Genomic DNA, 15,368 nt, shown 5'->3' with positions numbered 1-15,368 from the left:
TGGGAAGAGGCGGGCGGGCGCCAGCAGCATCAGCAGCATCTCCTCCCCGGCAGCCGCCGCACCGAGGCGGGCTCCCGGTCCCCGCACCCGCCTCCCCCCCGGCCTCCAGCGCGCCGCCGCCTCCCCCCCCCACCCCGCGGCGGCCAGCGGGGGCTCCCCCCGCCCGGCCCAGGCGCCCCTCGCCGCCGGCAGCCGGGGCCGCCGCAGGGCCGGGGGAGGCGAGCGCGGCCTCGCCGCCTCCCGGGTGGCTGCGGGGAGGAGGAGGGGGCCGGGTCGGGGAGGGGGGGGGAGGCGCGGCTGCGGCGGGGCGTCCCGCCCCCGCGATCGGCGGCGGCTGCCGCAGGCGGCCCCGGCCGCCATCCCCAGGCCCAGGGCCGGCGGTGGTGGTGGTGGTGGTGGTGGCGGCGGTGGTGGTGGCGGCGGTGCCGGTGCCGCCCCTCGTCCTCCCCCGCCCCCTGGCTGCCTCGGCGGAGCGGCGGCGCGGCAGTGCCGGCGGGGCTATGGCTGCGGAGGAGGTGCTGCAGGGCGCGGACCACTACAAGAGCGAGATCGAGCGGCTGACCCGGGAGCTCTCCGAGACGACCCACGAGAAGATCCAGGCGGCGGAGTATGGGCTGGTGGTGCTGGAGGAGAAGCTCACCCTCAAGCAGCAGTACGACGAGCTGGAGGCGGAGTATGACGGCCTCAAGCAGGAGCTGGAGCAGCTGAAGGAGGTGAGCGAGCACAGGCTTTTGTCTCTCCCCGCCGGCTGCGGGGAGCTGCGGGGGCGCCCCACGCGTGTCCCTGCCCGGACACCCCCTCCCCGACCCACCCTCCCCCTGTCCACCCGCGGCCAGCCCCCTGCAGGTGGGCGAGCAAAGATCTCCGGGGCCTGGAGTGGCTGCGGGGATTCGTGGAATGGGGAGGAGGGGTTTCCCGTGGCCGGAGGATCAGCCGGGACCGTGGAGCTTAAGGAGGGATTAGAAGAGATTGCGACCCCCCGGCCCTGGGAGATGTCCCCGCAGCCGGGGCCCCGCTCCGGTCCTCCGCCGCCGGCAGCCACAACTTCTGCTAAGGGGGATTTGCGGCACGGGAGGTGCCTCCCCGTCTCACCTGCATCGCCCGGGGCTTTTTTTTTTTTTTTTTATTATTACTTCTTTTTTTTTTTTTAGGAAGAGGAAATTAAACAGCCCGTAGGATGCGAGCTGAGGCAAGCTGGTATATGAGGACTCGGGATCTATGTAAACAGTTGCCTGCAGTGCGTGAGGAGGGAGACAATTCCTTTGGAAGTTATTTATAGACCTGCTGTGTTCTGCCAGCGAAGGGAATCGCTGCCATTAAGGGGGGGGTGGGAGGGTGAAGTAGCCGTATAGTAGTCTCGAGGTCACCCCCCATCAGTGGAAATTAAACTTCTGCGTCATGCTGAAAGGATAAAAGATTTGATCGGAGAGGTGGTTTTGATTTATCTTTCAAAGGTGTTTTTGTAACATCTGAAGTATAAAGTAGGGGTGTGCTACACCTCACCTTTCAGTTTTGCTGAACAGGACTCTGAAATAGCATCACTCTTCCTGTGTTCATCATTAAGGGGTTGATCAACTTGAGATTGATATGGTGCACATACATGGGAGCTGCAGAAGGGGTGCGTGTGTACATGTATACAGCGCTCATATCTCTACATTTCATGGTATTTTTATACTGTCATAGAATGTAACTAATTACATATTTTGAAAAGAGAAGATGAAGTATCAAACAGATGTTCTCCCAAATCTAAAAGATAACTTTTAATTCTACAAAAATAGATTGCTATATATAATGTGCAGAAATTCTAGTCAGTTAGGAATCAGGAACATATTCCATATTGAGGGGAGCAACTTAATAACCTCAGATTATATATGAATATATTCTTTAGAATACTAAATGATGCCCTTTTAGAGTTTTTTTTTTAATAAAATAAAGGTTTCGCTCTACTTGCAGGTAAATGAGTTATGCTACAGACTTGGTTCAGTGTCAGAAGAGTTGAAAAAATTAAATTTTCAATAAGAAGAATAAAGCCGTCTTTCAGAAAAACCTATTGATCTCCTTAAACTTGATCTCTGCCTCCCCACCCCTGCTGAGCCTATGCAGTAGGCTCGGGACTTTGAAACCAGTAATCGCAGGTTCAGGGGTAGAGATACATAACTTGCACTGGCATGAAGGCAGTGCTATTTGAAATGACCCGGCAAAGAAAGAGAGGAACAGAATTAAGGGGGGAAAGTGCAATGCAATTTTGAGGGGGGGGAGGGGGTAGATAAGTAGAGCTGTTATCCCATCACAATAATGTGCAGAAGAAGACTGATCAGAAACTGGGATGACACATGGGTGCGCATGGGCACAGATAAAAGGGCTAGTGGGAGGAATTGAGGTGAAATTATTAAACTAGAGGGATTAGTCAACACGATTAACTGAAATCAAAGATGGGCACAAATTCTCTTCCTGTTTACCTCCCCCTGAAGTGCATGGGATCGCATGCTCTGCAGCCCAGAATGTCTCCCGTGGGGCCGTGCCTTCATGCTGTGCCAGCCACAGCATGGATGCTGAGCATATCCACAAAGAGGATAAATCCTGTAGCTTGCCTGATGCCAAGCAAGAGTGAAGCCTCTCTGGTTTCCAGTTCAGGCCTGGGGCTCTCAATTCCAGAGCTTGTCATAGCTGCAGGTAGGGCATGTCCACCCCTCACCTAGGCTGAAAGAGATGTTTTTTTTTTTCTTGCTTCTGATCTTTACAGGAGAAACCACACTGATTCTTGCTGCACATGAAGCCCTGCAAAGGAGAATTTGCTCATCTCCCTTCCTGTCACTGTAAACTATTTTCTAAGCTTCTCTGTTACCACCTCCATTATGGCAGTTCCTTGAGTACAGATCAGACTCAATAACTGGGAGGCGTAAGCAAACAGCATCTCTGACATTAGTGAAGCAGAATTCAGGACGTTTGGGCAAACTGTCTTGCAGAAACTTGGGGACATGGATTTTGGGTCTGTAGTGTTCTGTCTGAAAGCTTTCAAAGTGGTAGTAGTAGTCCAAAGATAGCTTTTTTTATTAAGGGTCCCTCCAAAACGTGCGGAGGGGGGTCTTTGTGTGTCATTTCCAGCAGCCCCTGCAGAGGATGGTGTGGATGACGGCCTGGGTGTGGTGTGCATGGCAGGATATCAAAACGCCATGCCTGAGTAACAGGAGGTAGGAAGACTCCCAGTATGTCAGTGGAGATCTGTGCTTCTGCTCTCACCTCACTATGTCTGCAGCCTCTCTGAAGTCATCTTGGGGTATAGAAATTAGGCCTCAGGTTTGCACTGAAACAAATAGCTTATCCATTCATGAGCAATAGGAGGTGCAAGAGTGTGGGCAGGGTTATGCTTAGGACCATTACCTCTCCTTCTGCGGACCTTCTCCAAACCGATTTGATTACTGGGGTCAGATTTTATTGAGGCAAGTCTTCATTTTTGAACTGTTTCATTATTAAGTTCTTTTGTTCTGCTGTTAGGAGCTAATTGCATTTATGGCTCAGCAAACAGAGCTGCCCATCTTTAACTACGCAGTGATGGCTTAGCAGTCGAGGAGCTGGTCTTCTCCCATCCTCCTTGGCAGTTCAAAACTCCAGTGAACCTCAGTGGGGCATTTTCCATATAGATTGCAATACAGAGCCTCAGCTATACAATAATTTCCATTGTTGGAGATTGAGATGGGAAAGTAAGGCCATTATAGGATGTTGAAATAAAAGCAAATTGCAATACATTACATTAAATATTAATACTTGTATACAGGATATACTCTATCCACCATGCGATGTGAATTGGTTTAGCAACCTCTGATGTTCCTTGTGCTGTATTCAGAGGTCTCTGCTTTAGCCTAAGACTTTGATGTTTTGGGCCATGGCATTGATTTACATTACAAAAACTTTGAAGTTTTAATCAGCGACCTATTAAGGACTTCTTCTTCCAAAACAGGGCAGTTATTACTCATGTAAGCTGTCCAGGAAAGACTTGAGACATTTATCAGCTACCGATCTTATGTTTGCAAAAATGAACTGAATGGTAGGAATGTGAAAAGGTATACTCTTCTTGTGTTGACTTTAACAGCTTTCAGTGTTATGAGGTGGAGTACTTGTTGTCCTGATGCGAGATAAGATTGTAGCGTTAAACAAAACACTTTTTTAATGAAAGCTTTATTAATTCTTATAGTTTTGTGGTTTTTTTTTCTTTTTTTTTTTTCAGTTGGTATATGATGTTTCTATGTCTCACTCTACATCTCAAACTAGTGGAATTCTGACCTTGTGGTAAAATCACTATAGTTTTAGGGCTCCTGTTCAGAAAGTTACTGTAGCAGATGTGCCTTTTAACTTGACATCCATAAAAATGCAGCGAATAAGACTCACTGGTTGAAAGTAGCTTGGTTTTGATTGGAGGTAGCCTGTTTTCACTGTCTTTCTGAGGTGGGACTTTAATGACCAGCATATTTTATGAAAAAACATCTTTCCAGTGGTTTTGGTATTTGTGGTCTTACATGTTCACATTGTGTTTGCTGTAAAGATAATGTTTGTTGTTGCTTTCATTCTTTTAATGAAGTATAAAATGGCTTCATATTGATCTTCTTGCCTGAGCTACCTGCTGTAGCTGTCCCTGTTTGAGCAGGGGGGGCTAGATGAGGTGATCCCAAGAAGTCCCTTCCAACCTCAACCCTTCTGTGATTTTTTGATTAGCTACTGTGCACTGGTAGCCTGTAATGTTTTTAAAAGGAGACATGTGTCAGTCACCCCCAGTCATGATAAAATGGGGATGGAAGACAGCTTTGATGTTCAACTCTGCAAGACAGTTAGGCCTGGGAAATCCTAAGCAGAGATTTCTCTTTGGGAATCAAATCATGAACATTGTAGCTGAGTAGATCCTCAAATCCCTCTCCTTGACACCTCTCCAACCAGCTAATTTAGGCAATATCTCATTTGGCTTTGTGGCTTTTATATATTTCATTTTATGGAGACAAACTTTTCCCTTGGATTACACATAGAGCTGGCTATCTGATTTCCAGGTTGAAGATGCAGTTTGGTGTTTGCATTACTTCAAACCCAATTGTCCTTGGTAAATTATTGGAAACCAAGCTATTGGTGAGCAGCCCTATCCTTGGCAGGTCAAAAATTCTTTTCTTTACTTCACTGGAATGCTGTATCAATGGTTATGAAGTGCTTAGTCAGTTCAGTAATGGGGCTTCCACAAAAAATTCTTGTTCTGTGACTGAAAAGGGTTTTTGAGGAATAGAGCTGAAGCGCTCTCTGGCAGCTTCTTTTCTGTTCTGCTCTTCCCTGCACTACATTAACTCAGGTGACTCAAGCTCCATCTTCCCTCTCTTCTGACACCACGCTGCCCCTCCAGCTCCCCCACTGTTCTCCGAAGCCTCTCTCATGCCTTCTGCTGGAGTCACCTCTCTGCCTCTTCCATTGTGCAAGTGTACAGTTTCTGGGACTTCTCTGGATCCAAAAAAGGCAGAAGAGGGGGAGACTCCCTGTCCCAAATACAGCCCTGTTAAATGGGGACTGCTGTACACAGCTGTCTGCATCGCAGGATGCTTAGAAAAGTGTGAAGTGGCTCATTAATCCCAATGAGATGTTCCAGATTCTCCCCAAAGATGAATGTGTCCCAAATATGTAACTAGAAAGCTGCGAACTGATGCCATCTCAGTATATCTTTACACCTCCTTCCCGTGACAGCATCTGTGGGCCTGTGCCGGATGAGGCTGAACATTTTCAGCATCTAATCCCGATCTCAACACTTTGGTCCTCGGCGTCTGTTCACATGGTGTCACTCAGAAAGGCGGTGCTGCTGAGCACTCAGCTCAAAGATGAGGACAGGGCAAGGGGGAGTGAGCTGCAGACCTGGAGGGACAGTACTCAGATGCTCCCCACCGTGTTGTGTCCTCCAGAGTCCAGCCAGCACTCCTCTGTCTCTAAGGCATACGCTGCTCACGGATGAGCAGTTCGTTTTGGGAGGTGCGGTTATAAGGAATGCCGTAGCAAAATCAAGCAGCAGCTTGCCAAGCTTTCATTCAGTTGTGACAGGCTGGGGACTGACTGGCTGGGGAGCAGGTCTGCGGCAAAGGATTTGGGGATCCTGGAGGACAGCAAGCTGACCATGGGCCAGCGGTGTGCCCAGACATTGGAAAGGTGAACAGCATCCCAGGCTGTTATTGGCGTAAGCATAGCTGGTAGGATAAGAGAAGTGATTATCACTTTCAAATTGGCACTTGTTAGACCCCATCTAGAAAACAGCATCCAGTTTGAGGCTTCCCTAATACAAGAGACATGGATAAACAGGACCGAGTTCAGCAGAGGACCACCAAGATGATCAAGAGCTGAAGCACTTGCCCTGTGAGGAGAGGCTGAAGGGGTTGAGCTTGTTCAGGCTGGAAAAGAGAAGGCTGTGGGGGACCCAGGAGCAGCCTGCCCGTGCCTACAAGGACATTCTTGAGAAGACAGAGCCAGGCTCTTCACAGTGGTGAATGGTGGGAAGACAAGAGACAACTAGCATAAGTTGAAACTACAGAGGTTCAGACTGGGTTTAAGGAGCAACTGTTTCCCCATGAGGACAGGCAGTGCCACAGGTTGCCTCAGAGAGGTTGTACGTGTCCTTCCATGGGGGCTTCCAAGCCCCAGCTGGCTACAGCGCTAAAGAACCCCATCTGAGCTGAGAGCTGACCCTGCTGTGCGCAGGAGGTTGGACTAGAGAAGAAAGGAGGTAGACAGCAAGGGACCTTGAACAATTCAAGGCCTCTGAGGGTGCCCACTGTACCCAGTTAAATTCCAGTAGCAGCTTGCTGTGAGTTATCCAATACATAACAGCGTGCTGCCTGGAAACGGTGACCATTAGCAGAGCCATAGCTTGAATGTCATTTTCTCTTGCTTGTCATTAAGCCTGCATTGACCTGGGGTTACGAAGAGTGTAGTTTGATGTGCTCATCTCCCAGCAAGACAACCCTGCATCTCCCTTTGTCGTTCCTGCCCCTGGTCTGGCTTTCAGCTGCGCAACTCTTTATACTGTCACACCAGGGTAGAAAAGTGACCTCAGTTAAAAATAACCGAGGAGGGGGTGTATGCTGGCTGTAACCCAGATTGGTTACATGATCTGGTTCACAATACGTTCCCATAAACCGTTTTACCTGTGTTGCCAGAAAGTTAGGACGAGGATGGGAATGAATGCTGAGGGAAGTCGGGGGGAAGGGATAAACTGCTTAAACAGGTACTGATGTTAAGAGATGCTCATCAAATTACGGCAGGATTGCTTCCTCTATGAGGAAATGAGTCCTGTGCATTAGCCTACAGAAAACATAAGCAGCTGAAATCATCTTAGGGGAAATTAGGGCTATTGTTGGAGCTTTGGCAGCATGCAAAGAAAAATGTAGAGGAACCTTTTTCTTTTTTTTTTTTTTCCTAGGGACCCAGATCACCAGTTGCTCTCAGTAATTGCATTGTATCCTTATGAGCCGGTACAGATAAACGTGGTTTTTAGACCTCCTACAATAGTCAACCCTTAAACAATGACAGGCAGCTTTAAACACTGGGGGCTCGCATAACTCCTAAAATAAATCTCAATAGGCTTCAATTTGTTTTCTCTTCACAGTTAAATGATTTTCTTACTTTCACTCTTTCATCTAAGAAATCCCTCTCTAATCTGAGAGATTCTGATTGAGTCAGTCATCTGGGTTGAACTCCTCTGCGATAACTGGAAGTTGCAACTGGATTTTATGTCATGGAAAAGTTAATTTTCCATAGATTTTCTATAAAATATTCGATTAGTACCAAATACAAAATAACTGATTGAAGTGTTAATGGGTGAGCCAGGCATTATTATTGTGAAGTGCTTCCTGTCTAAGGCTCAAGAATGTAAAATTAGGGCTCGCTGAAGAGATTTTAATCTAAAGGTCCACATCTGTTTGGAATTATGCCTTTTGCAATGGATAAAAAAAAAATAATTTGCTACCATCTTCTCACCTTCCTTTAGGTGAAACATTTTTCCTTTCCTTCTGTATCGCATTGTAGATTTTCTTTCAGTCTGTATGCACAACAGCAGTCAGACTGAACACCTGGCTTTATTGAAAGTGCAACTAGGGGCAGAACAATGGTGAAGAAAATGAGATTTGGCATAAAACAGTAATTTGTGAACATTCATCACGGTAAAACGAGGAGCGTTCTCAAAGTCAGATGTATAGACTAAATTTGCACCTGGGCAACTTTTATATACCTTATGCAATTGGCAGTTGGAGGAAAATACATGCAAGATCATATGTTTTTCTGGCTGTAGTGAGGGCTTCCAGAAAAAGAGCTTTCTTCTCGAACAACCTCTCAGTTTTTCAAACGAGCTCAAATATGTTTGTTCTTCAGCACCTCGTTTTCTCTCATGTTTTTGCGTTGGTGTTTCGTTCAGCATGTGGACAATGGGAATAAGATCTGATTCGCCGCTTGTTCCTGCATCCCTCATGGCTCCGCTACATTGTAGGGCTTTGCTGCACGGTTGCCTTTGCTATGCATTTCCCTTCCCTATTTGTCTGATACCTGAGGGGGTAATGTTTAATTCAATACAGTTCTGTACCATACATTTTTCCTTTGGGATGATTTTGGTTTATAATGGCAGAGAGTGAAAAGCATGCATTCATTTCTGCTGAACCGTCTTACATTTGTGGCGTGACTTTCATTCCTCTCTTCTTTCCCCATTTCCTTGTGAACTCAACAATGCTCTATTTCATGGGCGAGGAGAGAGGGTATATTCCCGATTGAGAGGAATTGATATGGCACGTAGAGGCATGAATGTGCCCTTTGTCCCTTTTCCCACTTGCAACACTAGCAGCAGATAATTATAAGGAGAAACCAGCAATTTTTCATCCTGTACTGTGGAAGCAGTCCATGGGTACAGACCAGCTACAGATGGAAGTAGTTACAACTAGTCAGAAGGTGAAAAATGCATCTCAGCAAGGCCAGGTGCCTAAAGCTGGAGTAAGCAGGAAGAAATCAAGCTAGATTGCAGATTAGTGTTTTAATTAGAACTCTACTTCTCTGCAGAGGGTAGTATTACAAAAATAATTTCGGGATTATGGTTATTTGTGTTTCTGAATTTCTTTCACTATCAAAATTTAATTAACTTAAAAGGAAAAAGCAGGACACTGTCCTAAATCTATGGTTTTGGGACAGACCTATGAATACTGTTAACACCAAAAGGCTTTCACTGAGACTGAAACTGGTCTGGTCCCATTTTCCACATCTCTCTTGTGGTTCCTCCCTCTCTGCAGCCTTTCATTTTCCACCTCTCATCGTTGTACAGCATTCGTCTCCTGTCCGTGATGGTTTATGTACTTTTTTATCTTCCCGTTTTCAGTCTCTGCCCTGCATCTTAATTAGTGTCAGTTTGCTGCTCCCTGAGATATGGAGCTGAATTTTTTATATTAAAGACCCTTTTTGTCATGGTGGCAATGTAAGAAATCTGGCCATTTGTGACAAAGTAGACCTTCCATACTCTGCTCAGGTATTGTAATGACGTGAGGAAATCCTAGAAATACTTAGAAACGTTATTTTAACAAGGACTGAAAATGAAACAGCAGAGGATTTGTCAGCTCTGCTTTGTAGCAGCCTCACTGTTAAAATCATCCTTGGGAAGATCACTTTTAAGGCAGTTTTAAAATTGGTTTGGCTGAAGGAGTACACAGCAAGAAGATACCTTTTCATAAGGTTTTGCAAAAATCAAACCTTTTTTATTGTATGGTTTCTGGGTTTGTTTATTTATTTAACCCCAGACAGGAAAACTGATGCCCAGTGGAGTCAGATGATGCACTCAGTCCTTGTGACAAGCCCTGGGAGTGAGGCCCATTACCCACACAGTCCTGCCCATACCCTCCCCTCTCCCCTGAATCACACCTCATTTCCCTCTGTGCTGTATAGCTGTGTTAAACCCATCTACGCAGCAAGTAGTTTTCCCGTGCCAACAGTCATATACACAGCACTGTGCTTAACCAAGAAGCATAAAAGAAGTCCTCAGTTACCAGAGTTCGTAATCTTTCACTTCAGTCAATCACTTCTGGGGAGATTTCACCTAAATTATACGAACTTCATCTTTCCTCCCCGTTCTTTTTTGTGTTTAATTTTAATTCTGTGGTTCCTCAGAGCTCACAGATGACACACAGTTAGCGGAGGCGATGCCATGCATTCCTTATGCACTCTGGGAAGTTTATCCACACCGAACAGCCTTTCCTTGGTTCCCCTAGTCACTCTGGCTGCATTTGAACGTCAGTGCACTGAGAATGAACTGCGAAGTGCTGTTTGTGATCACTGACTAATGGCTACATCCATGGAGGGAAGCTGGAAGTTGTTAACAGCTGGAGTTTTAACTTCTGTTTTGGATACTTACAGGAGGAAAAGCAGCTCCTAGTAGTCATAAAGCTGAGATAGGAAGACGGAAAAGGATCAGCAAGCCTCTAAGAGTAAAGATAGGAATTCAGGTCAGGCAAAGGGAACAGGTGGCTTGGTGAAATAAATTCATTTATAAAAGTTTGGCTGTTGGCCAAACACGAACACAGCATGATTTGGATTTAGTCTTGCTCAGGATTGAAGTCTTGTCTCACAGCCACAAGGCAAGATGCAGGATGCCAAACTGCACTGAATCCTGGCCCCATATTTCCAACAAGACAGAGCTTTCCACCTTTTGTCATTCGAGTTCGGGAAACCCAGACTTTGCAGGTAACAGAGAAAGTCTGGAGGGATCAAGACTTTCCTTTTGTTGATGAGGAACAAGTTAGAGATCAGTTAGATAAACCGGATATCCACAAATCCATGGGGCCTGATGGGATGCACCCTCGAGTGCTGAGGGAGCTGGGGGAAGTCATTGCTGGGCCGCTCTCCATCATCTTTGAAAGGTCCTGGAGGACAGGTGAGGTGCCTGAGGACTGGAGGATAGCTAATGTCACTCCAGTCTTCAAAAAGGGCAAGAAGGATGACCTGGGAAACTACAGGCCGGTCAGCCTCACCTCCATCCCTGGAAAGATGATGGAACAGCTTGTGCTGGGTATCATCTCAAAGCATCTGGATGAAAAGAAGGTTATCAGAAGTAGTCAACGTGGATTCACTAAGGGGAAGTCGTGTCTGACTAATCTGATAACATTCTATGATGAAGTGACTAGATGGGTGGATGAGGGGAGGGCAGTAGATAGTGTCGAAAGCCTTGCCGAAGTCAAGGTAGACAACGTCTCCCACATCATCCACACATGCAAGCATAGGAAGTGCGGGTTAGATGAATGGACAGTGGGGTGGATTGAGAACTGGCTGACAGATAGAGCTCAGAGGGTTGTGGTTAGTGGTGCAGAGTCTAGTTGGAGGTCAGTAACAAGTGGTGTCCCTCAAGGGTCAGTACTAGATCAAGTCCTGTTCAATATATTCATCAATGATCTGGATGAAGGGATAGAGTGTACCATCAGCAAGTTTGCTGATGACACTAAACTGGGAGGAGTGGCTGACACTCCAGAAGGCTGTGCGGCTTTACAGCGTGACCTGGACAGGCTGGAGAGTTGGGCAGAGAGGAACCTAATGAAATTCAACAAGGGTAAATGTAGGGTTCTGCATCTGGGGAGGAATAACCCCATGCATCAGTATAGGTTGGGGGCTGACCTCCTGGAGAGCAACTCTGTGGAAAGGGACCTGGGAGTCCTGGTGGACAACAGGATGACCATGAGCCAGCAATGTGCCCTGGTGGCCAAGAGGGCCAGTGGCATCCTGGGGTGCATCAAAAAGAGCGTGGCCAGCAGGTCGAGGGAGGTTGTCCTCCCCCTCTACTCTGCCCTGGTGAGGCCGCATCTGGAGTACTGCGTCCAGTTCTGGGCTCCCCAGTTCAAGAAAGACAGGGATCTGCTGGAGAGGGTCCAGCAAAGGGCTACGAAGATGATTAGGGGATTAGAACATCTTTCATATGAGGAAAGGCTGAGGAACTTGGGCCTCTTTAGTCTAGAGAAAAGAAGACTGAGGGGGGATCTTATTAATGCTTTCAAATACTTAAAGGGAGGGTGCCAGAGGGATGGGAGGAGTCTTTTTTCAGTGGTGCCCATTGATAGGACGAGGGGTAATGGGCACAAGTTTGAACATAGGAAGTTCCATCTTGAGGAGGAACTTCTTCACTTTGAGGGTAGTGAAGCACTGGAACGGGCTGCCCAGAGAGGTTGTGGAGTCTCCCACTCTGGAGACGTTCAAAACCTGCCTGGCTGCTGTCCTGTGCAACCTGTTGTAGGTGACCCTGCTCTGGCAGGGGGGTTGGACTAGATGATCTCTGGAGGTCCCTTCCAACCCTGACTATTCTGTGATTCTGTGTGATTCTGAATTTTAAGAGAGCTAAAGCACTCGGTATGGGAGCACATGGGGAGTGCACAACTGGGTTAAATTGTGTAGGCATAGCTTCTGGTTCTCAGTTTGAAGGCTAATCCAGGATACTTAACACTATTGCCTAACTTGGATCTATGATTTCTCTTATTAAAAATGTGCTCTCAATAGCTTGTAGTTTGTATAATTCATAGTTTTAATAAAGACAAATTGGTTTGGTTTTGGTTTTTGTTTTTTTTTTTTTTTTTTTTTTCGGTGGGAAGTTTTTCTCATGCCCAGAATACCTCACAGAGTTTTTACAAAGCATTTAAAGATTGCACTGTTCTGGATAATTCCAGGTGTCTGCACAGCAATGGCAAACATGCAGGGCTCGTCTGAATTTAGTTGAGGGGAACATTTGCGTTCAGTCCTTTCTTTCTTTGATAACTGCATGTGATTCCCACCTACAAAACAGTTAGGAAAGGTTTTCTTTAAGCATCTCATGTGAAGAATGCTATCTGTAACGATATACCCTATATTCAGGATGGCACCTCAGGGTCATTTATAGCAGGTAGGACTTAAAGTCCTGGCTACATGGATAAGTCAAAGGTAAAACAGGGCAATGATTTAATTTTTGAGTCTGTGCACACCGTATGCTGGCAAACGGCACCGTCATCAAGATGTAAGTGATAAAAAGTGTTATAAACTGAGAATTCAGATTTCTTCCCACCAAAGCAGGGAGAGCTGGCATAGCTATAATTAGTGGGTTTCAAATGTGTGATCTTATCCTTGCACTTTAATGAATTGACATAACTCAGCTGAGCTCTGGTAACTAATCTTGTGCGTGCACTTGGCTAGCCCCAAATGGGTAGGGGCAAGGTAAAAAAAAAGGAGGCAAACACAAAACCCAGCAGAAACCTGAAGGAAAGAGTTTTCAGGTGGCATGTATCTTCCGTCTAAAGATGGAAGCCCAGCTTCAGCTGTGGGTGCCTAACTCAAGTCCTCACTGGTAAAGAAACCAGTGGCCCCATTTTGAGAAGAATCTTGCACACAAGGGGTCTTCACAGAATAAGAAGCGTACACAGCATGATCCTTAGCCGCAACTTTTCCTGTTATACCCAGGGAAAGGCTAAAAACATGCACTAAATCAATTGCTTATCCATAACATCTCAGTCATAAACCTGGGCCCTTGGTGCAAATTTTTTAAGTGAAATGTAAGGATATGGTAACAAGGACTCCTCTGTGAAATAAAGTGTATGCTATATAACTATATATAAGAGAAACTGTAGTTGGAATATAATTGTCTGTGTATACCAGTATGGGAAATGGAGGCACGTGACGTCTGTTAAGGGTGCAGTATTTTGGGCATTAGGTAATTCCATTTCATGGGCAGTAGGTAAGTTTTCATTTTTTCTGCCAGTTAAAGGCTGTTGGCTGCCATCTGATAATAAAAAAGACTTTCAGTTAGCACGCTGTAAGCTCGGCTGTGTAAAAAATAGTAGCGAATCTGGAACAACATAGTTGAGTGATGAATGCTGAATTTGAAGTTGCAGTGATGCTATATATTCTTAGATATTCTTACTATTCCTAAAATAAAATCTGTTTTAAAGTGATAGAACTGGATTATCAAACTTAGATACTTGGAAATTTGTACCCTAAAGTCTGTATTTTAGTTATTAAGGCAAATGTTAGGTTTGCTTTATTAAGCGAGTTGAGCAACCTTATATTGAAACCTGTGTGACTTCTTTTTGCCCACATACTTTGAAATTACAGGTCACACCTGTTTGGGTGACTACATCTAGATTTTGGTATACATATTTAGGCTCCTAACTTTAAACTTTTTTTTTGCTATGATCTACTTAACACTGCTTCGTGATTTGTGATTTCAAGTATTTTCTGTCTTCTTGCTTGTGGAGAGTTATTTATTCAAGAGAAGAAAATGCAGTGATGCCTTGAGTATAGCTTTGGCACTTGGTATTTGAAAAGTACTTTAATCGCTGTTCCTTGGGCTGAGATTAGATGCATTCAGAGTCATCCCTACGTTTTATGGCTGTTGAATTTGCTTTTGGAGCAGATTAGACTGATGAGAAGAAACTTAAATCTAAAATAAGCATCTGAGCCTTGTTTGGATATAAATAAGCCTTTCCCTGGCTATAACAGGAAGAGTTGCAGCTAAAGATCATGCTGTGTACGCTTCTTATTCTGTGAAGACCCCTTATGTGCAAGATTCTTCTTGAAATGGGGCCCCTGGTTTCTTTACCAGTGAGGACTTGAGTTAGGCACCCACAGCTGAAGCCGGGCTGGGTACCGACAGCTGCTGCTTTCTTGCCATTACCCAAGGCTCTGGGTGTTGATTACTCCACTCTGAGGAAGTGAATTTGGAAAAGGAGAACCTGAATTCCGCACCAAAACCCTGTGGCAGAGACTCCTCTCCTGCCGTGTTCCTCAGCTCAGCTGTTCCTTCGGGAAACTCTCTGCTTGAGAGTGACAGGCCTCTATTTCAAGTCTTTCATCATTTATTTGTTTAGCAGAAAGTAATCTACCGCTTGAAAAGGAGTCCAAAATCTGATAAGCGACATTTTTAGCAGCTTGCAGTCGGATGCTGTGGGCTGTCTGCGGAGAAAGGAATTGCAGCTTTGCAAGTGACAGCGTTATGAACAGTCAAGCACTTACTGGAGCACTGGCACTGGATGGATGCGGGGGAAAAGCCAGAGGGAGTGAGTCAGCATGACCTTGGCTGCTGCCAGAGGGATGGGTACCACATCCAGCCTCACCAGTCGATGACACTGGTTGGGGTCTTTAGGGGGAAGAGCCTATGGTGAAATCACGTTCACTAAGGTAGCCACTGACGGTATGTGTCTGACAGGTGTCACACGAATGTAGTAGTAATGAAAACATACATCAGTGTAGAACACTTTATACTTATTAAAAAGTAATTTTGTTAGTAAACAGGCCTAGTTCTTTGTTACCCTGTGAAAGAATAGATTGCTAAAGCGGAAAAGTTCTGTAAAAATCAAAATGTCCCTTGTTTCGTGAGCTGC

At 45.8% G+C, this 15,368-nt stretch overlaps 1 protein-coding gene across 12 annotated transcripts in view; it reads left to right on the top strand.

Annotated features, from left to right (window-relative positions):
- Positions 1-496: 496 nt before the first annotated feature.
- BICD1 (BICD cargo adaptor 1) overlaps positions 497-15,368 on the top strand; it is a gene marked incomplete at its 3' end in the record, with an annotated part of 188,082 nt that continues 173,210 nt past the window's right edge. For 10 of the 12 annotated variants that reach the window (XM_082494693.1, XM_082494702.1, XM_082494700.1 and 7 more), the window contains exon 1: positions 497-713. In XM_082494693.1, coding sequence (XP_082350819.1) covers positions 501-713 — 213 coding nt within the window. In that variant the 5' untranslated portion in view covers positions 497-500. Of the gene's footprint in view, positions 714-1,151; positions 1,198-1,953; positions 1,971-15,368 lie in introns of those variants that run through there. The other 2 variants (XM_082494696.1, XM_082494695.1) reach the window with 2 other exon arrangements.

The sequence above is a fragment of the Vanellus vanellus genome (assembly GCF_965231255.1).
Source record: "Vanellus vanellus genome assembly, chromosome: 1".
Classification (NCBI taxonomy): Eukaryota; Metazoa; Chordata; class Aves; order Charadriiformes; family Charadriidae; genus Vanellus; species Vanellus vanellus.
The sequence above is the reverse complement of the archived record's forward strand: the minus strand, read 5'-3'. Positions and strand labels throughout refer to the sequence as shown.